Source organism: Falco peregrinus, chromosome 8 (assembly GCF_023634155.1).
Source record: "Falco peregrinus isolate bFalPer1 chromosome 8, bFalPer1.pri, whole genome shotgun sequence".
In the NCBI taxonomy this organism is placed as follows: Eukaryota; Metazoa; Chordata; class Aves; order Falconiformes; family Falconidae; genus Falco; species Falco peregrinus.
This window is the reverse complement of record NC_073728.1, coordinates 16,522,261-16,550,085: the sequence shown is the minus strand read 5'-3', so window position 1 is coordinate 16,550,085 and position 27,825 is coordinate 16,522,261. Positions and strand designations below refer to the sequence as shown.

The window sequence follows — 27,825 nt, the reverse complement described above, 5'->3', positions numbered from 1 at the left end:
TGACACTCATCCCGATTCACTGCAGGGAAGGGACCATACTCTTCACCTCTACGAGGGCAACGCCATTTTTTCCATGTGTCAGAAAGTACAGGGCCAGCCACAACAGGAACATTAAATTGGAACAGCGATGGTTCTTAAATTCACATCCTTACCTGTTTGCACAGTCTACACCAGGAGTAAGTCAGAATGGTGTGCTGGTACCCAGGGACCGGGGAGTCCAGCTCCTTTAACACAATTTGCACACAGCCTTGCCCGTGAACAAAGCGACGAATGTGATGCACCATTGGTGTTTCACAGAACATGCTGGGGCACTGGTAGGAAGGCCTTATGCAGAGAAATGGAAATACTTATGATCATATGCTAGGTACTGCTGAAGAACTGATTCAACATATCTAAGGTGCCTTTTAATATCACAGTGCTATTTATCTTTCCTGTAAAAGTCTCCAAAGCCTCTAGTGAAGGCTAGTGTTTAGGCAGTGTGAACTGTAGTCGTTTAAAATAGCATGTAGGGAAGTTCCCTTTCCAGCAATGTATAGGTCCCAAAAGCAGTGACTAAATACTGGTTGCCATCACAATCTTTTTACAATGTATCGCTTTCTACCAACATATTCCATATAGTCCACAAAAGAGGGATCAAGCACCTGGAAGTGCTTGGCACCAAATTAGAAAACAACTTTGGCAGTGCACCATAGCAAAGGCTACTGAGGACAAAGATGTGCCAAAGAGTCTTCAGAATGGTAACATTTCAGCTCCTTAAGGAAGAGGTGAGCAAAATAGTGCCATATAACTAACCTCTCTGAACAGAAAAACCCATGACCTTTCTTTGGATGGGTTTCTTTTAGGTCAGGGAAGAGAGACTGACATCCAAAAAATAAAAGCTGAATCGTTTAGGTACCAAAGTGAAATAGGAATTCTTCACAAACAGGCAGAAAGAGCCCAAAAGAGCCCAGATCCTCCTTGCTTATACTGCAGGGGGGAAGGAAAGAATTTTAATTCCTGAAACTATGGAGACTGAGAAGCATTTGCTTTAGCACACACCAGCTGGTCAGCAGAGAGAAACAAGAACTCAGAAGTGGGCAGCTAAGCCCCTCCTGCTCAGTGGTCAGCACAAGGAAAATTACTTGTTCCTCCAGGGAAGGCTGAACGTTAAGAGCATTTTGCTACTGCAAGTGACCAATGGAGAAAACTGAGTAATCTTGTCTTTTGAGGAGCCACAGGATACCCATCCAGTTTCACAGCCTGCTGAGACTCTGTATGGTGTTCTGGCAGTACTGGTTATTACTGAAACATAACAACGTGCACCTCTGTCAGATGAAATAAATTACACAGTACTCTGCCAGGGCTAAAGGTCTTCTGGACTATTTACCTTAGCCACCTTGCAAATAACACAATGCCTTACTCTGAGATGTTCAGATAACACTAGAAGAGTAGTTTTTTTCCCCAGAACTTGTATTTAAGTTCAAATAGGAACCTCAGAAAACTGTCATCAGTACAGTTGTTTCCCTTGGAAAACAGCCACTTGGAATACATGCTCAGACTATTAACTAGGCCCTCAAAGCCCTGATCACTACAAGAAAGCGCTGAGTGCACACATCTGTCTTTATGAACTTACAAGTCTTGTTTCATAATCTGTTTCACCTGCTCATTAAAGGAAGTAAAAGGGACAGGAACAAAGTGGGAAAGCTGTGGATGTATTTGCTTGTAAGGTATGAGCATGAGTAAGCGAATTCTTACATCCTGTTCCTATTTCACTGCAGCATGATAATACAGAGGGAGCCACAGATTTAAGTGGTAAGCTTTACTAGGACACATCTGGCTCTGCAGACTTGCATGCTATTGTCCTGAGTGCACAGGGAGTCAGTGAAGAGGGCAACAGGTCGACTTCACAGAGCGATCAAAAGCTTTTGTTTTGTTTAGAATGAGACTTAGAACGAGCTCCCCCTCACCTGAAACAGTAGCGCTCCAGAAAAATCCCTAGAGTCAGGTCATTTTTCCCATAGAATTCCATGGTCACAATCCTAAAGCAGAGAGAGAAAAGCTTTAGAGGGTGGATATTGCCACTGTTAGCTGTGCAATAGCCTTTAGCTGCCCAGATTTACACCTGCTGCTAGCTTTTTGTCTGCCCTGTACACCTTCAAAGGCTTTTTTTTCCTCTTGGCTACCCTTCCTTGGATCCCTGCTGTCAAGTTTGTTAACAATGAGATCAGAGTCTTACAAGAACAACTTTCAACTTGACATTTAAAAGTCAAATACAATTCAACCACACTTCTAAAGATCATTTTCAACAATATCTATGCACAGAAGTCTAGAGAGCTTGAAGCCTCAAACACTAACATTTAAACAGTGACAAAAACAGTACATCCAGAAGATGAAAAAAACCTTAAGAAAACTTTATTCTTCCAGAAAACTCAATAGCAACTTTTGTTTTCTCAGAACCTGAGGGGATCAAGCCATTTAAAAGGTTTATCAGTTGAAGTGTCACAATTCAAACATCTCTAATATCAGTAATTTACATCCTCTTACTGTTGCTGTTCCGTAGGCTTATGCCCACCTTCTTTGGTTCATTCCTAAGCTTTTACAGCAAGTCTAGACCTTTTCTTGTAAGTGAGCCACCTCTATATTTTCACCTGAGCTAGATGATGAAACCCCAAGACTTGTCCCGTTTAGCAGAGCTAAAAGCATGTCATAAGTTGCACACAATTAACAAATTACAGCCCCCTAAACTGGAAATTCTTAATGCCACTGACTATAATATGAGAAAGTTAATAATATATTAAAACGGCACTCTCAGATAATACAATCTGCAAGTATTCTGAGATTCCCTCAAGGTTTGTTTTGGGGCTTGGACATTCTTCCGTGTTTATATACACTAACTCTTCCCCACAAGACTTCATGCAGTGCCCTCCCCACACATTTATTACTCTGCAGTGAAAGGACTAACTAAAGCATTCTGGTTTAGGCTGGGCTTTTTCATTCATGCCGGGATTACAATGGCTATGGTATACTGCTCTGGATCCACCCAACCCGGCAAGATAAAGTTACTTTGGCAACAGTTCCTGTTACAGGATGGGCACAACCTACCAAGGAGTCCTCAAAGAAATACTGCTATACGAGGCAAACACTGACCTTGCCTTGGGAAGAAAAAAAAAAAAAGAAAAAAGAAAAAAAGCAACTATACAAGTTGTAGAGGAGTCGTTTTCATACCAGGGGCTAACACAGGCACTTGGAGCATTGCTGGACTGAGCAGAAGAGCTACTGAAGAGAACACAGAGCCTCTGATGGTTTACTGGACTCAGGCAATCCACCTGACAGAGAGAAAACAACTTATTTACTGGTTACAGAGACCAGAACACATAGAACTCCCAACAACAAAATGCTATTCTAGTAGTTTTATTTAAACATGAGTCTCTGCTTGCTCCTTTTGTACAGATTAACCTTGCATTATCTCTGAGCTTCAGGTCGATTTGTACCATGTATAATGGCTACCTGCAGTTTTTAGAACAGCATAACTAACATGCATAATGAAACCAATGCATACGCTTTTGTGCGTGGAAAGCTAAAGGAAACAAAAAACAACAAAAGCCCCAAGACAAAGATCTAGAGTCTCCAAAGCACTGTACAGTTTAGGACATGTTAGAGTCAAAACTCTGCCAATATATTATGCCTCAATTACTCATTCCGGCTACAGAAAGACTCCAACTTTCTGTCCTCGTGAAGAGATTTACCACGCTGCTGCTGGAATGGAGCTGTTCCCCCTTCCACACCCCACACAACTATGAAGTTACCAAATACTTTTCTTTGATCACTGAATAAATTTAAAACAGCATGAACCAGTCTGATCCAGAGCAAAGGCTTGTCTTACAGTTTCTAAGATTATGGCCTGTGAAGCTACACAGATTTACGTTTAAGCACCAATTAAAAAGCGACTTCTGCTCATGAACTTGAGAACTGACTGGCTCAGCAATTAAAATGTTTGACTATCTCACTCACGTTCATAGACTTTTTCCCTGAATGGCTTGCAGTTAAAGTCCCAAGATCCTTTTCCTCAGATAGAAGTTAGTTGTTTTCATGGCAGTTTCCCAAAACTTTAAATATTTTGATTACAAGCACATACTGCCTTGCTTTGAAATTTCAAAAGATTTCCTGCAATCCCTTATGAGATTCTCAGATTTCTTCAGATCACCCAAACTTTTACAAACAATCTAATACTTCAATGTAATCAGAGCCCACTGCTGTTTCCATGGAATAAAACCTCTGAAGATGCAAACATTACACTTCTGGAAATCACCAATATCAGCAGCAAGAAAGCTCAGTTTCAGAAACTTCTTTAAGTTTGCTCTCCCTTCATGTACTCATTTCCAGAAATTAGTCACGTACAGCTGAGCTGAACAGGCAATGTACTACACTGACTCCAGGCTGACTTTATCTATGATTTGAAGTAGTGTTTCACTATCTCTTCCCTTCTCAGGAAAATTTTGCAATCAGTCTCTTGTTCTGCTTTCTTATATCCACATAGTCCCTGGTTGTATTGGCTTGCCCAGAGCACTGCAATCTAAAAAGCAGTTTTGACCCAGTCAAAAAAACCCAAAACAAAACAACAACAACAACAACAAAAAAAAAAGACAACCAAATAAAACCTCACAAGCAAATTAAATCTGCTCTGTTTAACATTTAATATCAGACACCACACCACCTGTATTACCAGGAGAAACTGACGTAATCTGAGTTTTCAGCAGCACAGCTTTTAATCTTACCTTATGAGACCATGAGGATTCACTCTGAGCCAGTCCTTTCTCATCCTCTTCAATTTTACACCCAGTTTTTCCAGTAGGGACACTAGACACATCCTTACTTTGGGCAAAGGGATCTGTGCTTTTCTGTAGTATTCTCCCTCCTCTGGCCCGATAGTCAGCAAGCATTCTGGCTAAGCTCTGGCTATCACCTAGATGTTCTGCTATTCTAGTATTAACCAACTCATGAGAAGGTAAGATTTGGATAGCCTTGGCTTGGATACTCCCATTCATCCCTTGTAGCCCAGAGAGATCCCGCAATAATTGTCTCTTTCTTCTGCTCTCCAACTCCTTGTATTCCTTACTGAGGAGAGGAGACCAATAAACTTGCTCAGGGAAGTATTCCCGGGCAGGACACCTCATGCCTTTTTCAGTCAAAAGAAACGGTTCGCGAAATGTCAGTACAGGAGAAATACAGAGAATGACATCTTTCAACTCCTGCTTGAATGCTGCCGAGTAAGTCTTGAGACGGTCCTCAGAAGAAGTTACCTCTTCCGTGACATATAAACCAGTATCATCCTGGAGGGGGTCTCTGAAGACTCTCATCTGACTCTTGGACTCCTGCAGATCATCTGCCTGTTGAAGAGGCTCTAATGTCTGGCCATCCAGAGTGACCAAGTGCTGATCCATGCCATGGAGAGGCAGCAGGGATGTTTCAGGTATTGCTGGAGGTACAGAGTTGAACACTGGAAATGGCGACTCCGCTTTGTGGTGCTCTTGCTGTTTTGAGGATGCTATTGCCAGCTGACTATTCTCTTGATCGCCTCTCTCAAATAAACCTCTTTGTTCAAGCATGCTGACCTCATTAGAGGACACAGACTCAGAGATCACAGGCAGCTTTTCAGAGGTTAGTTCAATGTCTCCAACGGCTGTGCTGAAATCCTCACCACTGAAGAGGTTCTGTTGTTCATTTTCATCTCCTGGCTCCTCAATAAGGGAGTGAAAGGAGGTGTTTTTGGTCAGAGTAGGGGGCATGGCAAACTCATCCATAAGGAAAGAGATTTCCAGCTGGGAATGATAAGCCACACAGACCATGAAGATCAGGATCTCCTTCACACGGGCCAGCTCATACTCTGCAGCACCACACAACTTGATAGTGCAACCCAGGTGCTGGGGACACCCTTCGAAGAACATCAGGGTTTTTGTCTGATCTAAGAGAAGGGAAAAAAAAAACCCACCAACAAAAAGACACCCAAAAACCTGTAAGAATTTGGATGACACCTAAGAGCAGGTTAGCTATAGTTCTCACACACTGAAGAGACCGTAACAGAAACTAAGAGCAAGTAACACTGGTAGCACAACCCAGCTGCAGAAAATCACAGCACTGTACTGAAATAAATTATTTTTGCAAACATAACAAGCATTTGCTGTAAAAACTTCTCCTGCTTGGTAAAACAAATCATCGTAAACTCCAAGTGAAGGCCACGTGAAACACGTTGGCCTAAACAGTGTATTCTAAGATCAGTGTAGATTCTGCAGCAGTGAAGCAAAAGAACCACTATCCTTCCAGGCATATTTGCTCATCTTTACAAGTCAAAAGCCTGCAAGATTTTGAGTGCAATTTAAAGCCTGGGAGACGGCATGGGGAAAAAGTGGAAGTGATGCCAAGACTGCATCTCCACAAAGATATGTGTCAATAGAATTTATGTGTGCCAGTACCACTAGTAACCAGAAACAGCATTTTTTCCTTTGCAGACTTCCATTGCCTAAAGGGGGATACAAAGAAATCCGATTTCTCAAAGGTACACAATGACTGAACAAGGGCCAGTGCATACAAATTGCAACAAGGCAAATTTTCATTGGATATGTTAAGGCTATGTTAATATGTTAAGGATATGTTAATGATTATATGATAATCATAGAACAGCCTGGGTTGGAAGAGACCCCAAAAGATTCTGTTTCTGTGTAGAAGAATTCTTTATGGCAAAATGATTAAGCAACTGAACCGATGCCCAGACAGGCTACAAAATCTCTGTTCTCTAGTATTTTCAATAGTTGGCTGACAAAGACCTGAGAAATCTGATCCTGCACTGAAATTAATCCTTCCTGTTCAAAACAGGAAGTTGGACTAGACAAGCTCCAGGGTGGTGGAAAGAGAAAAACCAGTCTGGAAGAAAGAAGCCAGCCTAATTAAAGTCTGGTACGTCTCATCTTAGTAAGATCATGCTTTTGTGTCTGCAGCCAGTTCACTGTAGTTCCAAGATCTAACAGAAGTAAAGAAAGATGAGCAAGAAGGATAATACTTGATCACACAAGGCAACCAACAGTTCAGGTCTAATTAAGAGGAGCAAGTATTTATCCTTTCACACACACAAGCTAAGACACATCAAGCTTTACTCACCATTGGGCAACTGAAAAACTTGCATATAAAATTTATGACAGGTTCCCAAACGTGGTTTGGTCAACAGTTGATCCATTGACATCACTAAGTCTCCCTGGGTCATTCGACTTACCCGGTCTAACACTTGCTGTGAAAGTGGAAAGAACAGTAAGAATCTACGGTGCAAAGAGGACACTAGCATCCTTAGCTTGCTCTAAAAAACCCAACCAACCAACAAAAAGCCAGAGTGATCCAGGAAGCTTCTCACTGAGATGCAAACTCGGGGTTAAACCCAGTCACACAAACACACACCCGCAATATACTAGAATCTTAGAAAAGCAGTTGGGTAAATATTTCTGGTGAGAAGTTAAGATTGTGCCCTTCCTTGGAGACGTCTGGATCTATTGAAGTGAAAAGAGCTCCAGGAGGTACAGCGCAGTCAGCACAGGGCTGGCTATCAGGAGCTCAGCCAACTCCCACAGCTGCTCTGTTTGGCTGTCTGTACCCTGTCTCACAGGGACAGAGAGGCTCTCTGGCGACCAGTGAGGACCCATGCAGGATATCTGCCACAAATAGGTGTCAGAGTTAACTACAGTCAAGCCAGGGTACAAGGACCTACCAAGCAAGGACACAGCAGAACAGCTGTGAAGAGCTGAGGAAACTGCATTCGCTAGGTTTGCCTGTTTTATCTCCTTGGAAGAGAAGTACTATCAAAAAAGAGCTCAGGTTTAGTTAGAGAAGAAAATAAGAAAACTCTTTGCTTTCTCCAGGGAGCTTGCTGTAAGAAGAAAATACAGAGATCCAACACAAGGCCCAGTCTGACAGGAAACGCTCACCGGCTTGACATTGATGACCAGAGTGATACCATGCTCCAAGAGCATGTCCTGAGCAATGCGGGACACAGTCTTCTCAACAAGGACCAAATTAGGCCTGACATCAACTATGCGCTGTACATAGTTCTTCAAGAACTCCCTTTCCTGCAGACAGGAACAAAGTTTGGCAGTTAACTACTGCAAACCCCTCTGAAAAACCCCACTTAAATGTTTAATATTACTTACTCATATATATATATATTATATATATATGGACCGTTCCTATAAGGAGGGAAACTCGCTATCCAGAAAGCACTGTCAGTTGCCCATTGTGCCCATTTCCCCCACCCCCACAGCACAACATCCAGTTTACAGTAATTTGTTATACACTAATTGCGCACGAGGATATAGTCCAATGACAGCCTGAAGTAAGAGACTTGTGGCAGAATCCAAACATGCATATATGCACCTATCTCCTTACATGGAAAAAAGGCTTTATGCTCAAAAGGTGCTAGAATTAGAGCATCCTAAACCAAAGCTGTTTGCAATATTACGTTCTCCATTTTCAGATCCATGCTAATGTTGAGTGCTGGCAGTCAGGGACACTTCCATTCATGAAGAGTATGCCGATGCTCTACACCCCTACAAACCTATACACAGAGCGTCGGTCCCTCAATCTGCACTTGGGGACAGTGCTTCTGGAGTGGGATCCCAAATGCTGCACACTGTAAAGTTGTTCTTCTAATCTCTCTGGGGCTAGAAGATGAAGCCCGCTTTCTGGCTTCATCTCACTGTTCCCCACGCACTTTTATTACCATGCACAGAAAGAGGAAGCAGGCCTGCAACTCCGTCAGAACTGAAGGCCTACACCACTATACAGCTTCCCAAGCCAGGTATTCTCAACTGTGTTATTGTAGCTCACATCAGTCAGGTTTTAAAACTTCCATGCCAGAGAAAGACACCACAAAACCAGTTTGCCAGCTCCTCAGTACACAAACATTCACATTAGGGTAGCAAAGATAAAAGTTATGCCAGAAGCTAACCTTCTCAACTGAACTACTATTTCACTAGCATTTTCTGTCCATTAGGACTTTCATGCAGATACACAAGTAGTTATGATATATATAAAGTAGTTACGAAGCAGACTAATAATCAGAGACCAATATTTTAAAAGTACCATAGATACTTCTACCCCATTCAGACAACGGACAAGTCTCAGTTTAAGCTTTTACTAGAAAACCAACTCACTAGGCAGAGACAAGTTCCATTGCAAAAGCTTTCACACTTGCAATCCTGTCTAACAACCCCCAAACAGAAATGGTCTTAAATACATGCTAAGGAAATAGTCAAATAACAAAACAAACGTTATAGCCCAAGCTCAGTAGAGCACCAAATACCCTTGCTATGAGTATGCCGGCAAACACCTGAAGACAGATTCTCAGACAGGAATGCAGTGCGTTAACGAAAAGGTCAATCCATTTCAGTGTTTTCTTACTTAAAGGCACCTCCCCGCTCACAGGGGCAGGGCATCTGTTCCAAAGCGACATTCTGTAGTTCATCACTTCATTAGGTTCATTGTTGTCCCATTTTTTCAAGCCTGACAAGAAGTAACACGGCTGCAACCTAACTCTCAGCTATACTGACTTTTCTAATGTTTCTTCACACACCTAAACCGTATCTAGCTCTGACTTTTGAACCCTAAATTCCTTTTACAGCATATCATTAAACCTAAAATATTTTCTTAAGTGCTGCATTTAATTGTGAGGATCAAAAGATCATTCTCAGTACGTGTAACTCAATAACAAAACCCCTCATCACAAGACCACAAGTCTGTACTGTATTTACTGCAGCAGTTTTCTTTGCTAGCTGCTCGAAGAGGAAATTTTTCTTTCCTATGTGAACCCACTCACTGAAAAAAACCAGATGTGCACTGATCATCATTTTGCTTGTTCTAACCAAGAACAAAAGCATGCTCTTACCTGAAGTACTATAGGGTCTATGCAGGTAAACTTTGTTTCTTCTCTGTAGAGGTACTCAATTGAGCACTTCAGCAGAAGAATTTTGGGATTTTTTAAGCAAGAGTTCATCTAAGACAGATACAAAAATAGTTAAAATAAAACCACAAACACCTGAAATGGAAAAAGTACACAAGAAAAAAAGACAGGCTTCCCCATGATTGATTCCCTGCCCCTACCCCCCAAAATAAAAGTGTCTTAGCTACCATCCTCCTGCAGATCCAACTACATACACATTCTTCCTTCTTATGAAGATGTTACATCCAGTTGTTGGAATTTCACAGCACTGTCCAGGAAGAGTGCAATGCTAGAGGTTTCTACTCTCACCCCCAAGTCTTGATACACTTTAGAGCAAGCCTCCATCCAGATCACTTCTAGCTTGACCTCCTGCCTTATTTGAAGGCTGACATTACTATATTGTCTTAAGTGCAAACCACAAATGCCTTTTCCTGGCTAAAACTTAGGGTAACTATTAGATGCCTTCTGGGGTGGTAGGGGTGGAAAGGATGTTTTTCCATACATGCATGAGGAAAGCTTCCCCCCCCAGAATCTCTAGGCTACAAGAACACAGCTTGACAAAGAAATGCTTTAAAAGCTGTTCTTGTTTAGGGTCTTCAACTAGATAAAGTTCACAAACCTCCTGAGTGGCAAGAGAAACTTCACAACACAGAAAGAAAATCACAGCACACTTGTTTCCTCAACATGCACTACAGCCAGCACTTGATCAATCAAGCCTACATTACCTTTTTGTGTGCAACATTCTTAGTGCAAACAAATCCATTCACCACCATGGAGTCAAACTTCTTTCCACCAGGAATCTAACAAAGCAAAGAACATTTTTAGAACTACTACACATTCCCATAACTTCTAGTGCAGTAAACCTAACACACAGAATACCTCTTGCGGCTGATGCGCAAGCATCAGCTACACCCTCAATTATCAGATGAAAGATCAGATACAGTCATGCTGGACACACAACTCTTTTCCTTTAAAGTCTGGCAAACTATGGACAATATGAAAACAAGTACTAGGTTCCAGGATCTCTACACCCCTCCCAATACATCCGTGTTTGTTAAGCTGGGGGTACACTCTGGAAGACAATAAGGGAAGCTAACTTCTATAGGCCACAGGGAGCATATACGTTTGCACATGCCCTTTCCGCTAACAACAAACAACATGTAAGGAAAGAGAAGGGAGAGGGGGTGAAGAAAAAAAAAAAAAAAAAAAAAAAAAAAATAAACCAAACCAACCTCTACCTACTATTTGAACACATGAAACACTTGACTGGAGTGCCTACAGTCACAACCAATCACAGGAGTAATAAACAACATGAAACAGGTTTCTGAATAACATGTTTCAGTGGACATTTCTGTTACCAGCATGCAAAAACAGCAGACAGCTACAAATAGCTTTCACTTCTGAACATCTGCTCTTTGAACTGGAGTTTCAGGAGAGGCAGCAACAACTGATGCTGTCTGAAGAGAAGCCACAGAGTTACTACCAGAACCATAAGGCTCTCCTCATCTCTTACATGGCTTCCGAACAGAAGCAGCCTCCCAAGGTGAATTTTGCCAAAGAAAAGTAAACTCAAGCCTTCGATCCACAGTCACACTAGCTCCTTGGATGTTACTTTCACATCAGCCTCTCAGAAGAAACTGCATGCCACAACTCCAGCCTTACAGTTCAACAATGCCAACACCAGGCCATCTGGCAGAACTGGATGCACCATCCCATAATAATTAAGTTTTCCTCTTCAAGAAAGTTGGCTTACTTGGCATGGGAGGAGTTCAGTCCTCAGTAATGGATAGTTACAGGGCAATAGATTGCTACATAGAGTCCTGCAAGCTACTTAGGCAGCATTCAGTACATCTCCAATCCAAGCACAAAAGCAGCAGAAACCAAAAAAGGAAGCAAGTCATTACAGAGGTGTTGCTCTTTGCTATTTTCTGCAGCCTACAGCCTGAAAGAAGAGGTCAGCTCCAGGGCATTAAAGCATCTCTCACCGGACACAAAGTTTCTTCTGCAGAGCTTTTTCCAGAATCCCATCTTACCCAAAGGCCATGTTGGCCAGTTACACCACCGCACATGCTGGGGGCAGGAGGAAGGGGACTCCTCCCTTCAAACAAAGGGTGCTGCCAGCAGCTGCATCCTTTTGTTTCCCTACATCCACTGTGTGAAACTTACTTTTTTGATGTGGACAAACTGACGGATATCCATGTCGTCATCTCTGTTCTTGACATCAGGCCGTACAGTTTGAACTACCTGGCAGACCACAGGTACAATGATATCCCTCCAGGACAGTGACAGAGACTCATTGTACAGAAGCTGCTGAAGCAGTGCCATCATGTGGTTGTGATTAGCCGATCTGTAAAAAAGGCAAAACAAGTAAGATTTCTTGTGAGAAAAATACAGAGCAGTGATTAGCTGAAGTCACATTTCAGAAGTAAAATTAACATTTACAGTGCAGAAAGTCCTCTGAAAGAACAGCTGCCTAGAATGTTCTACAGTCAGCTGTGGTCCTATACTTCAAAATATAAAAACTCATGAAAAAAAGCAATCAAAATATACTGCAAAAATGCTGTTTTCTTAATGCAGTTTAGTTCCTTGTACTGTCCACTGTAGATCAAGTCCCACTGAAAGCTGGTGGGATAGAGGGGCTTCAGGAATTGTAACTCAAGATATTCAAGTTCCTTTTTCTACATGTTTCTTACAGCAGTCTTTCCATGGCTTGTTTCTCTCCATTCTCTTCTCTCAGCAGATCCAGATTGCTGTGGTGCCAGCCTAGCGGTGTGAAAAAGAGTTCTTTGGACTTCTCCTCCACCCTTCTGTTGAATAATGACTCTGTGAGAGACAAACAAACCTTGTTAATATAAGGTCACAGCTGAATGCCTGTGTCTTTCTGAAAGGCTGTTTTGAAAAGGAAAGAATATACTAAGACATAAGTCTAAGCCTCTTGAAATACTCAGTTTGAGCTAGATGTCATGGTAACACGATGCTGCAAACAGTATTGATTGTAACAGTGGTGAGGGTACAAAGGAAAAGCAAGCTACTTAAATTTTTTTACTGCCAGTACAGAGCAGACAGTTGTTTCTTCTGGGATTAAACTGTTAACAAGTTTAAGATAAGAAAAAACAAAACACCCTTATATCCTAGTTTTAACTATAAATCAGCAACAAATTCCAAATAACATGCATATTCATAATGCCCTTTAGACTTAGAACATTGGTCAAAGGCACTAATTTGATCTACAAAAAGCTGTTGCTTTGAAGACATCTACATGTAAGTGGCATTAGAAGATCTAGATATTTCATTCAGGCTGCAGCACAAGTTATCAAAAATATCTTGGTAAAGGTCTTGTTTAGCACACCTCTAAAACGTATTTTAATGAAAAGCTATGCTACCAATTCCTATGTCAGATTTTGAATCTTTATGTGACTTGCAGCCCTGATCCCACACACCGCTACTGCTCAGGTGTGGATGGAGCTGCCAGCAGGCTGGTTCATCTAGCCTGTGTCACAGTATTTAATACTACAGAGTTCTCAAGGATCTTCTTTCATGAAAAGCTTGCACCACTTAAGATCTCAGCCCCTTTTCTCACCTCAATCCACCTAACCATCATGCACACAAGAATCACTCTGCTATGATAAACAAGATGCCAATAAAGGCTATATCCACTGAATACAATTTTTTAAATCCTAAATATCAATATAACCTATAGCTTTTTCTGCTTTTTGAAACAAAAAGCATGTTTCAACAGTATAAGACAGTCCTCACTTGGAGGGGGCCTGTCCTTTTCAATCACTGTATTCTGTGGGAACTCCTTAGAAATGTTCTCTGTTTTGCAGTACCACGATCAAAGGTTATTTCAGCACAGCCTTCTGATTTGAAAGAGTTCCTAGGTTATTTCCCACACAGGTCCTATGATATTATAGAGGGAAGTTATAAACTTCCCCATTCCCATAATGGTTGACTATATTATAAGCCATTTATGTTAGTAGTGTATAATTTTCCATCAGCAAGTATGTAAGCCTTCAGATTTCAAGCTTAAAACTCCTCAGAGTGCATGATCCAACTGCAAAACCCTTACTCAGCAGTAATCTGAGGAGTACTAAAAAAAAACAACTTTAAAAACAAAAACTAATTTCTTCCAGATGCTCCATGCCCAAAATTCGCTGTGTAGAAGATTAACAGAAGTTACAGTGTTTTTTCCTCTTTCCTTTCTCCTGAAAAAGCTCAGTTAAAAACTAAGTGTCAGTTTAATCAAAGACTTTCTTCTTCTGGCTGCACAGACATTGGGGTTTCTCCCGCTACTTCCTTCTCTTACAAGCTCACTAAAATCAACAGCATGAACTGGGAGGAAAAGAAACCCACAAGTGCACCTGGAAGTGCACAATGGAAGGCACAAGGGTTTTAAAACTCACAACTGCATCTAATGGTGTTTTATTTCAGAAGCAGTAGTGGTGGTGGCAGCGGCAATGACAGGAAACCCAAAAAGATTTAACAGATGAAGCTTTAAGCTACTCTGTAGAAGCATTCCAACTAATCATACCCCATCTTCGTTTCCTTGCACAAAGTTAAAAACTGGTTACTTAAGTTTGGGAGTGGGGAAGTTGTGAATAGACTTGTCACACGTATTTTTAAAAAAAGTTTTTCTTTGAGTGCTTTTGAATGAAGAAATCTGAGAAGCAAAAAAAGTTTAAACTTGCATGTGCATTCAAAGAAGTTAGCTTATCTACCAGTTTTGCCACAAATAAGTTCACATTTACTGTCAAGTAAATATTTCTAAAGGGTCAGTGCCCTATTAAAGGAGTATCAAGGAGTCTTCATCATTATATTAAAACCACACAACAGCAACATTTGAAGTTTCTCCTTACCTTTAATGAAAGCATCACTTATAGAGAACATCTGCTGCCCACCGTTTTCAGGATTCAAGTACTCTGAAGGAAGAGAGAAGAGGGAGGTAGGCGGAGACAAAAAAAAAAAAAAAGAGACAGGTTACACTGGTGCGCCCATATAATTACAAGGTACACGCCCACACCAGAAGACACAGCATTACTCATCTTAGTGTTCGGTCACCAATTTAGCAACAGCTTGATGAGTGTTCAAGACAAGAATATCCTCTCATTCTTGTTCTATCAAAAAGTTCTAATATGACAAGAAAATAGTACTTACTACTGTGAAGAAACAAAACCAAAAGTAGACATGAGCAGAGACTGAACTAGAAAGGTAAGATTTTGCTTTTCCAGTTGACCCACTCCACATTTTTCTACATCTAAGTACAAACATGTTAAGCTGCAAGCAGACACCGTAGGAACATCCAGACACTGAACAACCTTCTGGTCTAAAATGCAGCTTCAGAAACCATCATGCTCTCACACTCTGCTGAAGTACATCAGACAGAGAGAGGCCAGCCATAAGATTTATCTTACACAGTGAAGGAAACAAAACACAGCCCACCTTTCAAGAGCTAAAAGTTTACGTCTAAAATTAAGTGTTTTCAGGAATCCATGCTGACAGAAGCGGACTCCCAGCAATAAAGGAAAGCAAGAGATATATCACTTTACATATAGGAAGTAGCATGAAGCTCCATCTACTACCCTTGCTTAGCTTGCTAGATCTTGATCTTTCATGCAGGCTGGCTGGCCACAAAAAGCTTGTTTTCTCCAGAGGCCACTAGCTTGTTGTGCCTTTAGTCAGTTCCTTGCTTCTATAAAAAGGGATTGTACAATGCAAAAACAAGAGCAATGGCCCAATTGCTTATACAATGATCCAAAGTCCACAGCTAACCCTTAATCACCTTTCCTGAGACCTGTCCAGACCTACTGCCACAAACAGAATGCAAAGCCAGGCAGCTTTCAGACACAAACAGAAAGCAACAGAAAGTTGACAGGACACAAGCAATCACAAGTCTCTGAACAGCAGCACTCAAGAGACCCGTTACATACCACCATTTTAAAAATCTGAGCTTGTCTACAGTTGCCCAGCCTGCAAACAGATAATTAATGTACCAAAGGGAAGTTGCAGGCCTCCCTTGCAGCTCGATGGTCATTTGCAGATTCCTTTTGTCTCTTATATAGATTAAGAGTTTAGCATTACAAGCATACCTACTGCTTGATAAAAGCTGGCTCACCCTCAGACTACCTAGACTAAGTCATGTCACGCTGCATCTACACATGAACATGCATACTAGCACCTCCATCCCTCTCCACCTTGCAAGAGCCTCAGGGCAGCAGCTCCTGCTGTTAACACACGCACATTTCTTACCTCAGATCGCCCCTACATGCATCATTGCTCCACAGAATGTTGGGCAGGGGGGAAGGAGGAGGAGGTTCCTGTAGCATATTTTGTAGTCTTGTCTGCAAACCGTTAGCTATCAGGAGACTATCTTACAAGCATCCCTGAACAGCTTCACCAAATCAAAACAATAAAGAACCAAAAAACCCACCCCAGAACATACAAATTCCTAGGTCTGATATCTAAGGGCATCATTAGAAGCCAATACCACAGTGCACACAAATTCACAGGTCTCCAACAGAAACCTGCAGGTACAGATTTTATACACCTTACAGAATGCTCTGGTTAAACATCAAAACAGACTGGCCAGCAACAACATCTTTTACCTTGTATGAACAAATATGCACACATCCACAGATATCCACTGAAAACTAAGGCGCACCTCCTCAAAAGAACAGGCACCAAAACGACTCCTGGCAACAGCACACTAATCCTTGGCAAGCAACGGTGATAACTAACTGTGTCATGGTTATTCAGATCCTCTACTCTTTCCCCCTCTAACTAGATGCAGGCATCAAAAACTAACTACCCAAAATACTTGCTATCAGGATCAAGGATACCTGGCTGCAAAGACATTTAGAAAATAAAGTTTCCTGTACTGGTAACTGTATATCTTTAAGAACAGCAACTAAACCCCACATTTTAAATAAGTCACTTAATTTCTTCCCCAAATTTAAATGCAGAAAGCAATCTTACTTTGTTTCCCATTTTGATACACACTATTAAGTACCATTGCGTTTAGGCAGATGATACTATGAATGAGTCACCATACTCACTTGTAAGATACTACAAGCCAGCTAACGTGGAGTCACTAGAATTTCATAGAAACACCCGAGACATTAGTCAGCCTGTAACATCACAAGAAGTCCTGCCATTAGACTCAGACTATATACAAACCACTCTGTTCCAAAACACAGCTGGTACATCACAGGCCATTGCTTCAAAGCAGCTGACCTCTGTGACTGATGGAAATTGCATATCCCTTAATCATTTGAAGAAACCCACTAACCGCTTAGATCAAAGTTGACCTGCACTTCTAGCACTGATGTTTTGTCCTGTCAGCCCTCCCCAATGACTGTAATTTACAGAGTTGTGAGTAAATTGAGTTACACTAGCCTCAAAAGGTGGGTGTGATCTTTAGTTTTACTTAATTTTCTTTGAAATAATGAAGTCACTGTCATCCAGTCTAAGGACAAAAGTCAATCCCAATGAAATCAAGCCCAATACATGTGTCCAGATCAGTCATAAGGAAGTTACTGACCCCTGACAGTAACAAACGCACCATGTCACTGATTAACTACGGTACTCTGTTCTTAAAATCACTGTGTCCCATTTTGCATAGAAGCTCAACTATCTAGCCTTCGCTGTTTAATTACTATGATTCTCTGTAACATCCTGGATGGCATCTTTTGTTGAATACACCCAGGATAAACCAGGAAAACAAGCTGAAAGTCTTTCCACTCTTTAGTATTTCCAGGTCAAAGTTTCAGAAGTCATCCATTTCACTACTCTAGGCACTACAGTATGCACTGTAGGTTTTGACCCACCTAATTTTTGAAGGCCTTGAATAAAAAAAAAACAAAACAAAATCCCAGATCTAAGTACCCATGAAATTTCTGTCTCCCTATTGCCAAGAAGTGTTTCTTGCTATTCAAAATGTTGTCATTCATTTTAACTTGTTACTCTTTGGTTAGGTCTTTTTCCTCCAGAGATGGTCATGCCAGGAACCCTCTGTATTTGCAGGGGATACAGATTTTTCAAAAAACCTGCAGAATAATACCTACCTCTGCATGGTGTGTTTTCATGACTCACACCTCCATCCTATCCTAGTTCTGGGCATATTACTGAGACTTTCCCCTCAAGGGAAATCCATTCTCTTAAAAGCAGTTTTTCCCAGTTTTCTGGGAAATTCTATAAATTACACTCCTGCAGAATAACCTGGGTAAGAGACCACACATTTCAGGCACAGGTAACAAACACCAGTCAGCAGAGATTCACACAAGATAGCAAAGTGCTGTCAACATATATAATTCAGAGACAGAACTGTCTCTCACTCTTCAGTCACCTAACCACTTGCCTTTTCTGATCTTCTCTGAGCTCTCCGTCATCAAAGCCTTTCTCACAAGAGCTTCAGTTCTGGCTATAAGAAGCCTTGATTTGGTCAACAGTTTCCAAGAGAGGCAGGCTCTCTTACGTTTCCCCTTCATCATGTACTGCTCTTTGTATAAGGAGACGAAGACTGAGATAGGTCTGAAATCAGGACTATCACTCTGCTAAGTCCTTCAACACTGACCAGAATCAAGCTGAGTATTACCTGTTTTACTGCCAACACACACTCATAAAGATAAACATGCTACAGCTGTAAATTCAGAGGATACTGCAGCACACCTGGGCCTGTTTCAAGCTCATTTAATCCAGCATCCCTCCTTCCTAAAAGGAATCCATTAATATATTCTCCCCCTCTACACCTCTGCTTCCCTGCAGATGCATTAGCTTTTCATTTGATTAGGGCATGAGCCAGAAACAGGTTGAAAGCAACCAATAACGAGCTGGTGTCAGCCATGCTGACAACCCATCCCTACTGTTGGGTCATCTGACAACTCAAATTTCAAAACTGCTCTGCTCCTCTCTTTGGAGGAAAAACCAAGCAGTTAAGATTTCCCTTCTTCCAGACATACTTTTAGCAAATAGCAAGAAGTGACTACAATGGGCACTGATAAATTCCTTCTCTAATTTGCCTCATTCTCCCTCCCATGTCTAACATACTATGAAAGTCAGCTGTGACCAGTTCTCCTCCCTCACTCTCTTTGGCGATCATTTCAGAAAATGCAATCTGTTTACAGGCATAAAGCGAGTCTTGCATGCTGATCCACAAGTCTGTTAGACTTTACAGAAGGATGAATTCATTGGAAGGAGTCCAAATTAATTCACATTGGATCATCTTGTAAAGTTGGAAATACTGAAGGGAGGGGAGGGAAATAATAATTAAGAATAAGAAACTCCTTAGAAGCAGCCAAAGACAGAAGTCTACAAAGCTAATGTAACCTTAGGTAAGGAATACATCTGTTGCTACCCAGCATGTAAAGCAACTAGAATATACTAGACCCAAGCCAGTGGCAAGCCCCAATTTCAGTCAGCCCTTGTCCAAGTTAGTGAATGCAGTTGTCAACAGGCAGGCACATTATCTTTCCATAAGGATTTTGCTTATAGTTAAGAGTCTTTCCATTTAGTACGTACTTAGGAGAAAAAACTTTCAAAAGAAGTCTTCGACACTGAGTATTTTATTTCTTCCTACTTCACTTAAGTGGCTGTTCTCTTTTGAACCAATGTTACATGCATGGATTAAGTTAGGCCTTATTGCTCATCAGGTAAGATTCTTCTGTCAAATGTAAGCTTATTAACATACAATTAGAAGTCAGCACAGAGCTCTTCCATATTGTGGGTTTTTTTGTTCTTTGGGGTTTTTTCTTGCTTGCTTTTCCAGTTCAATCTCAAACTGTAGAGACATGTATCAAACTGGTTTATGCACGGACTATTTTTCCACCCCAGTTAGCCAGAAACTGTATATACGTGGATCTGCCCTGTTATGTAGGTATGCTTCAACTGCAAAGAGAAAGTCACAGGGGAAGTTACACACTCTGCAGAGAAGGTGTTTCAACAAGTCTACTGAGCCTCCTCAGAGGTGAGCACATCAAAACTGCCAGTGAGTGCCAGCTAGATATCATTATTTCCCCCTCTGTAAGACAGCTACAAAAGTAGTGTCCAAATAGGTCAGTATTACTAGGGCCTAGCTCTCCATCATGTGCAACTCCAGCTGGTGACTACCTCATACCTTTTTGGTCGGCAGGGTGAGGGGGCACATGAGGGTACTTGGAGTGCTTCTTGATATGGAAGTTCACGTTGTCCAGCTCCACGTTCAGGCTGATGGAAGCGGCTGAATCACTGTCCATTGTGGACTGGAAGCTGCTGACTGAAGTGCGCTTGCTAGGGCTGGCGGAGTCTTTTAGTGTTGGGTAAGGGGGAAGATACGGGGAGGAAAAGGGTTCAAATGGGTATCATGAGGGTACCGGAGAGGAGAAAAATTGTCTTTAATACATAAAGACCAGTGTGCATTACTAAAGGAATACAGTATTTTCATCGTTCTAATCTTATCTTCATGTGTGCATGCTGACATATTGGGCATTCTTTAGTGCATTACTGTAAGGCCCAAATTAAGCAGAAGTCTGCCCGAGAAACAGACGGCAGCGATTTACATGCTTCTCCTCCATTAGAAGTATGAAGCTTTACCAGTTCCACTAAACACAAAATACTGTATCCACCATAAGAAACAAGAGGACTAGCTAGGTTATAGTTTGCTTAGATCCTTACAGCCCATGCACGCACACACACAAACACATACACATATAAAGCAAGACATGGTTAAACTACTGTGTCCTGAGGGACTGGGGATAATGGGGGAGAAGGCAGAGTGAGAACAAGACTTGCGTGAAACTCACTGGCTAAGTTATCTTCTCCTTCATCAGCAATCTGCTCTGTGTCACTGTCAAACTTGATGTCTTTGAACCAGGATGGCTCTGAGTGTCCTTCTACAGAGTTCACAGAGTCACTGTCTGGAGATGGGGTTTCCGAGAACTCCGTGCTCTAGAAGACAAGGAAGAAAAAAAGGTGTTAGAAGTGCAGCTCTGCTGAAATATTAAGCAGCTTTAGAAAGCAGTCTGCTACAAGTGCAGATCACATATTTTAAAAATCAGATACTCTCAGTGGGCTGAGCCAGGTTAGTCATAGAGCCACCCCCCTTGCCACGAAATAGTAACTCTTTGGGACAGGAAACAAGTACTTCTTTACACTTCCCATGTGCTTAGTCTCTGCCTTCTCCTCACTTCCACACAAGTTGTGACTAAGTGGCACTAAAGGACATGTCTATTCTACTGCATGTTTTCTGTCACCACATCCAGCTCAGCAGTGTTGAATACTTGCTACCCCCAGCCAAGGTGGCAATGACCATATCCTTTGCCAGAAACCAGCACACGCAGCTTTTGGAGGAGGCTAGCTCTAAGTTACTGGAGCGATCCTGTGACTGACCAAAGTAGCTCTAAAGGTTTTAGTCACAAGTCAGGCTCTAGCTGGGGCTACTGCATCAAAGCAAAGCCTGGCGAGGGTGCCAGAGAACCTGGAGAGCACCTAAGCAATTTCCATCAGTCATCCTGATGCCTCCAGCCAACTCAAGAGGAAGTTCTCACTGTCATTCCTTAGGCTACAGTGAGCGCAGCAAGCAGCTGAGTCAACACCACTGTTTCTCCTGACTCTGTCCAGGGGAAATGAGATCAGACAGCGCTTTCGGCTGATAAGAACAAGAATTGGCTTTAAACCTTGAATAACACAAGCCCCCTACAAGTAGTTACAAACAGGGATCAACAAGCACTTGCTAGTTAAGGGAAAACTTTTACTAACAAATGGAGACAATGCAGCTGACTAGCTGAGACACCAGATGAAGCCTGGAGCAATCTCAACGGAAGACCATGTGACTGTGGTCAAGAGCTGAAATGCACAAGGGAGACAAGATGCTAATGGCTACACACTTTCTGACTGAAGTCTATGAGACAGCTGAGCCATTCTTTGTTGTAAGAAGCTGCAGAACATGAAAGACTCGGCTGAAAGCTTTCAGGTAATAGCAAGGCTACAGATAGATCTTGTTCAAGTTAAAAAAAGTCTCTCAGTCTCTCAGGCCAGTGACTGCTCTTACCTCTCAGCAAGTTTGACTGCAATGAAATACATATGATAGCATCTCTGGTCACTGGTTCCCTGCATCCCCCTCAGCTAGCTAAGCTTATCTGGAGGCATGACAAAGACCCTCTTCCAATCTTGCATCATGTGGCTAAGGTACTGAATTCTTTATTCTGCCATCACTGGAGATCAGAAGGTGGTTACCAATATGATATGTAAGAAGATCCAATACTGTATATCTAAAATATTCATTCTTTGGAAGTTTTTAAAGAAGGAGTTTTGAAACAGAAGACCACCACTGTGTCTCAGTCACCAGTAACTGCATACAGACTCCAGATTCTGCACATGATAGCACAGCTGCCACAAGCACAGACTGTACCGTCCCAAGGCCTCCGTGGAATATGTTCGCCACGAGACGCACTGGCCTAGACTGGAGAACCTTTCTTCCACTTTAAGCAGTACTACATATAACAACTCATCCACCACACAGGACAGCCTCAAAGTTTTCTGGGCAAATGCTGCTTAGGCTTTCCACTAAGGAAAAAGGCCTGGAGCCCAGTTCTCTGTACAGGAGGGCTGATTCAGAAAACATACAATGGCTGTTGAGAACAGGATTAGAGAAGATTCTAGTCAGCAGCCAAACCCACCAAGAACCACAGCTTTCCTACTCCTTTTACCTGTAATGGTCTGTAGAGAGCATACTCATCTCTGAAGAGCTGATCATGATGACTGACACATTCTAGCCAGCGTCCATCAACCAATGCTTGTCCTATTGCAATGGCTTGGACCCTGGAAGCATAAGAATAGAGATGGTTTTCTAAGTCTAGTCCTAAACACACATGGTTTATGGTACAAAAGGAAAGAGTAATTGGTGACACACTATTTGACTCACCAGTATCCCATTGCTATGTTTAACCAAACACTAGTTAAAATACTGTGGAGAGGCAGCAGTGTACTGATTCAAGTATGGAGCTACACGAAGAGACTGCCAGAACTCTCAACTCAGCTGAGGTGCCCCACAGATGATTAAGACATACTGCTTGTGATCCTCCAATATTGTTTGGTTGATTTACAGATACTGAGCATCTCTGCTGAGCAAGGACTGCTGGTCTATGCTTAAGAACCATCTCAGTTTTATCCTGTTCACACATAGTTAAATATAACAGGTTCTTTACACTCACTTACACGGATAAAAGTCTGCCAGTCCCACCAAAAATCTAACCACCAAACACTATTATATATATATTAAATATATCTCTGATCCCAGGGGCAGACTTGCTCTTTGGAGTATTACTGAACATTTCTGGACAGTCTTTGTAATACACTCACTGTTCTCCAACTGTTCGAGTAATACTTGTCCCATATGCTACCTCCCACACCAGCTCCCAAACCAGACAGCCCCCTGTGCCCTGTTGTTTTGGGCCACACAGAGTTAGAACCCTACCTGCTTTGGCAGGCAGCAATGAATAAAACCGAATTTTCTTTCTTTCTCACCTCCCTGCAACAGAATCTATCTCTGCAATCTAAGGTAGCCTATATCAGCTAAAACTCACAACCTTCTGTCACAAAGACAGAAGACACCTGCTGTCCTAAAGCACCAGGGTTACCTTGTGGTTATGTGCCCATTTCTAATGAGCCAGTTGACCAGCTCTTTTCCCACAATACAGTTGGGATGTGTCCGCAGCCAGTAGCGATGGTCTTGAAATTCCATCCCACTGTTGTGATGGCAGATTTTCTTCCAAAGATCTTTCAGCTGGACTGAGTCCTGGACAGGGAGATGTGCAAGTTACTTACTAGTCTGACCTTAGCACTGGTTTCAAGGACATCAACCCAGGCCCTCAGATCAGCTTCCAGATCAAGAGCCCTCTGCAAACAGGCATAAAATCTAAGCTGTTCTGCACACCCTATGTGAAGGTGCAAACAGAAACAGCAAACAAATGTGAGATCAGCTCCTTCTATCCTTCCTTTTATATAAAGTTGAGAACAAGAAACAAACAAAACGGGTACCCTCAGACTGAAGGGGATTTTGTTTTTAATGCAGCAAGATTTTGTACTGCCTACAAGACACATCCTCATTACTACCCTCTTGCACTCGATTCTTGAACTCAGGGGGGTGTGTGTAAGTATAGAGGACAACGAAAATCCATCCTTTGGAAAAAGGCTTTTTTATATCATCTGTGCTCAACCTAGGCTTTGTGAAGCCTAGTAGTCCATTATCAAGCCCAGATATAAAGCAAATACTTGACACAGCAACGCACACTGCTATGTTCAAGTTACTGAGGATTCCTTTTTGTATTGTCCATTATCAAGCCTTTTTTAGACACTGCTAGCTTTGGCCACTAAGCAAAAAAAGGTGTGCACCCCTCCTAACTCAATTAACCATTTCTGAATCTCTGGATCTCTTCCTCTCACCACTTGGAACAACTGCAGCCTATACCCTCAACTTATTTTGGAGCCTGTTGAGCATGTGTGTCAACTCTTGTGTAGGCTATGCTCCATCCAAACTGAGCTGTCGCTGCACCTAGCCCCTTTTGCTTTCCCTTATGTGCCCTGGCTTGACACAGCACAATCCGTTGTTGCAGAGTGGGAACTGGGATTATTTTGAGCGCCACAGAACACCCCAAGGGGTGGAGAAGAGACACTGCAGCTCACTTTCTCAAATACCTCACTCGTTCTATTTTTGTGTAACAGGGCGGAAGGGAAAGCTGTAATTAAATTTTACCTGGTTTCAGTTTTCCAGTTAACTGCCAGACCCACATTATTGCGTCTTTCCCAAGGGTGCCCTGAGATCCAGGAGTTTTGCTCCACTTTTGTTACTGGACTGGCTTTCTGCTTTTATTTCCAGCAGTGACTGTCCTGGGTATTATCCTAAAACCAGTGTCGGCAGCTCCCCTTCCATACACAGCACAGAGTCAAATGGATCAGTAACAGAACACATCACAGTATCACAAGATCTTGTGCAACTGGAAATTTCACAGTTCAGCCGCCTTGTAGTTTACCCTTAACTCACATGGTAAATTCAGTAAACTTGACAAACTGGCAGAACACAGCAAACGCTTTCAACTCAAGGGTTTTGACCTCTAGTTCACAGAAATATGTGCTCACCCCAGTGTATGTAGACCCTCCCCTACCTTTTATGTCATGAGCAAAGTTCATTAGTCTTCTGAACGGAATATATTAAGCTTTAAATTAATTCCTGATATAGTCAGCTCCACATGCTAAGGGCATTAAACAAACAGTGGGAATTCACAGAAAACCCTACATTAATTGACACTGCATCTTCTGCTCTGACATGAACAGAAGTGATACTGCCAATCCTTTTCTCGCCCAAGGAAGGAAACAGACAAAAAAATTAAACACTGTGAAGCTGAAATGCACTGGGACTTGATAATCTTGGTCCAAGTTGCATTCATAGCATTTAAAATTTTATTTTTCTCTCAGTAACATATATGCATGGGGCAGTGTGGTATAAAGATGTGCCTTAAAAATGTTTCTCCCACACACAGTTATGCATTCACAGCACATCCAGGAAAGGAGTTGTACAACTGAACAGGAGCTAGAGTGTTTTCACACCTTCAGGAATACTTCTATGCATTCTGCTGACAGCAGGTAAATACCTGACAACACAGAAATTAGCCTTCCCGATTTAAAACTGGCAATGGGGAGCAATCCTGAATTTGCTAATGTGTGAAAACCACTCCCTTCCCTTCTCTGCATCTTTTTTGTCCCATTAGTTGGAAACACTTCCCCTCCCTCAAAAAAAAACCCCTACCGTTTTCTACTGAACACAGTGCAGTAACTGCCACCTACAACACCGCTTCTGTGGGGAGGAGATAACAGGATTACATAGAACACTGCTGTACATTGATTTTTCTTTGAACAAGTACGTCAGTACAACCGTCTACAAAATGTTATATTTATTCTGCAAACAAAGAGGCGAGCCAAGTTATTTGGCCCAATAAGCTGTAACAGCTTTAACTCATTCATTCTGTATGCAGCCATTTAAAGTTTCCTATGTAGCCTATGAAAGGGAAAATCTGAACCTGAAGAAAATACAGAATCACGTCATTGTGATACAGCTGCAACCATGATGGGTTTAACCCACAAGAAGCCACCACACACCAACTCCACACTGCATAACACACCTTCCAAGACAAAACCTGTAAACACCTTTATGTAAACACTGCATGAAACTATGATTTGTTTCAGGCAGATGGAAGCATCCAAAGCAGCATCAATATTCTCCAACCCTGCCCCACCTGAATGAGGGGTCCAGGTAAGGTAAGAGTGCTCAGAAAAGAGCTTTTAAAGGCAGCAAGATACTCCTGCTGCATGATATAAGAAAGACAAACTTCACTGCCTTCACAGAGCAAGACAAACAGAAGCCTGAAAGGTACCAGAAGGATTTTGCGCTCATCCTCGCTCGTCTCAGCCTTCATATGCGTGCGACTGGCCTGTGGGCTGACAGATGTCTCATAGGCAGGCACCATCGGTGAACCTGACCGATCCAGTGATAGGTTAGTGATGCTGGCTGATCTGTAGCGAAAGAGAGAAATATTGAGATGTAAGTGTTCATTGTGCAGTGCTTCACCAGAGCAGCCATTGATCTTGTAGCGTGCCAAAAAGGAACTTAAGCCTGTGACACTGTTCACTCTCCTCAGTACAGACTTACTGCTTAAAGACTCTTACCCATCAAAGCAGAAGAAAGGATCCCTAGGAAGCAAGTGTACTGCTTTAGAGCATCTAAGTTAAATATAAACTTTTGTAAAGCTCTTTGTAGGAAGCAGAATTAAGTTAAGACACAGCAATTCATATATGTCTGCATTTGAATAGACCGAGGCAGGGATGGGATACTGGTTAAGTAGAAGCTCCAACCGTTTGGAGGCAAGACAGATGGCATGCCAGCAACAGATCCCATTACAGGATCCATGTAACAGGGCAGAGATTCCCCTTCTCCTTGGCTTATTTAAAATTCCTTCTCTCCAGCCCTCTGAAATATATGGTTGAAAGCTTGCAGAGTCTGGAAGTTTGCACACCTGTTCCCCAGCTGGCAATCTTCCTTGTACTGTGATACGGAGTATCCATCTGATCTCAGCTCAACTGTTAGGAAATCTTGGCTAGTTCCAGATACCCTCTGCTCCAATGTCCCACAACTAGAGTAAGCCTCTGAATAACCAGGGTGCAACTTCTCATCACACAGCAAAAAGCATGCAGTGTAAGCTATTAATGCTAACAGCACTCTAAGGAGCGAGGATGGAAAACACTTCTGCATACAGCAACAGGGAAGCTCAGAACACTAATGCTGAACTGACTCAAGAGGCTTGCAGCAGTCTCAGTGATGAGAACTGTTGCCAGCCTATAGCCTTTGGAATTAAATTCAGGTAACTTCACAGAGTTTGCTAAGCGGCTAACAGACACTCTAATTAAATTCCCAAGAATTCTCAATGGTTTGTGCGGCTGAGTCCTGGCATGAGATAGTAATGCCACCCTATTTCAGATTTTGTACTGCAAGGCGGCGGCACTGAAAGTGCAATAGTCTCAAAATCATTGCTTTTTCCTCCCCTGTCTCTTGAGGAGGAATACTGGTCTGATAAAGGTTTTTAGTTAGGTACTTTTTAGCAGAATCAAAGAAAACTATGTTGGCTCTACATCCATGTAAAGGTGACAAGCAAAAATTTTCTGTCATAGTCAGGCATTCAAGGCAGGCTAAAACTCTGCTTCTACTTCAGATGCTCTCTTCTTCTTCTTCTTCTGTTCAGATACTCTCAAGTTTACAAAGTTAAAACTGGAAGAGTTACACAGCTTAACAGAAAGCATTCTTAGTGGAAGATGAGACTGACATCAAAGTCCACTATTAAGCACTCCTCCCG

At 42.1% G+C, this 27,825-nt stretch overlaps 1 protein-coding gene across 8 annotated transcripts in view; it reads right to left on the bottom strand.

Moving 5' to 3' along the window:
- Window positions 1–27,825, bottom strand: part of PIKFYVE (phosphoinositide kinase, FYVE-type zinc finger containing) — a 67,132-nt gene that overhangs the window by 21,038 nt on the left and 18,269 nt on the right. For 6 of the 8 annotated variants that reach the window (XM_055812940.1, XM_055812943.1, XM_055812942.1 and 3 more), the window contains 16 exons: window positions 26,353–26,491; window positions 23,563–23,720; window positions 22,633–22,744; window positions 20,728–20,872; window positions 20,064–20,231; window positions 14,812–14,874; window positions 12,649–12,778; window positions 12,122–12,302; window positions 10,681–10,755; window positions 9,902–10,009; window positions 7,947–8,087; window positions 7,132–7,258; window positions 4,755–5,941; window positions 3,205–3,305; window positions 1,947–2,018; window positions 153–324 (listed from right to left, as the gene is read on the bottom strand). In XM_055812940.1, the coding sequence (XP_055668915.1) occupies window positions 153–324; window positions 1,947–2,018; window positions 3,205–3,305; window positions 4,755–5,941; window positions 7,132–7,258; window positions 7,947–8,087; window positions 9,902–10,009; window positions 10,681–10,755; window positions 12,122–12,302; window positions 12,649–12,778; window positions 14,812–14,874; window positions 20,064–20,231; window positions 20,728–20,872; window positions 22,633–22,744; window positions 23,563–23,720; window positions 26,353–26,491 (3,079 nt within the window). Of the gene's footprint in view, window positions 1–152; window positions 325–1,946; window positions 2,019–3,204; window positions 3,306–4,754; window positions 5,942–7,131; window positions 7,259–7,946; window positions 8,088–9,901; window positions 10,010–10,680; window positions 10,756–12,121; window positions 12,303–12,648; window positions 12,779–14,811; window positions 14,875–20,052; window positions 20,232–20,727; window positions 20,873–22,632; window positions 22,745–23,562; window positions 23,721–26,352; window positions 26,492–27,825 lie in introns of those variants that run through there. The other 2 variants (XM_055812941.1, XM_055812944.1) reach the window with 2 other exon arrangements.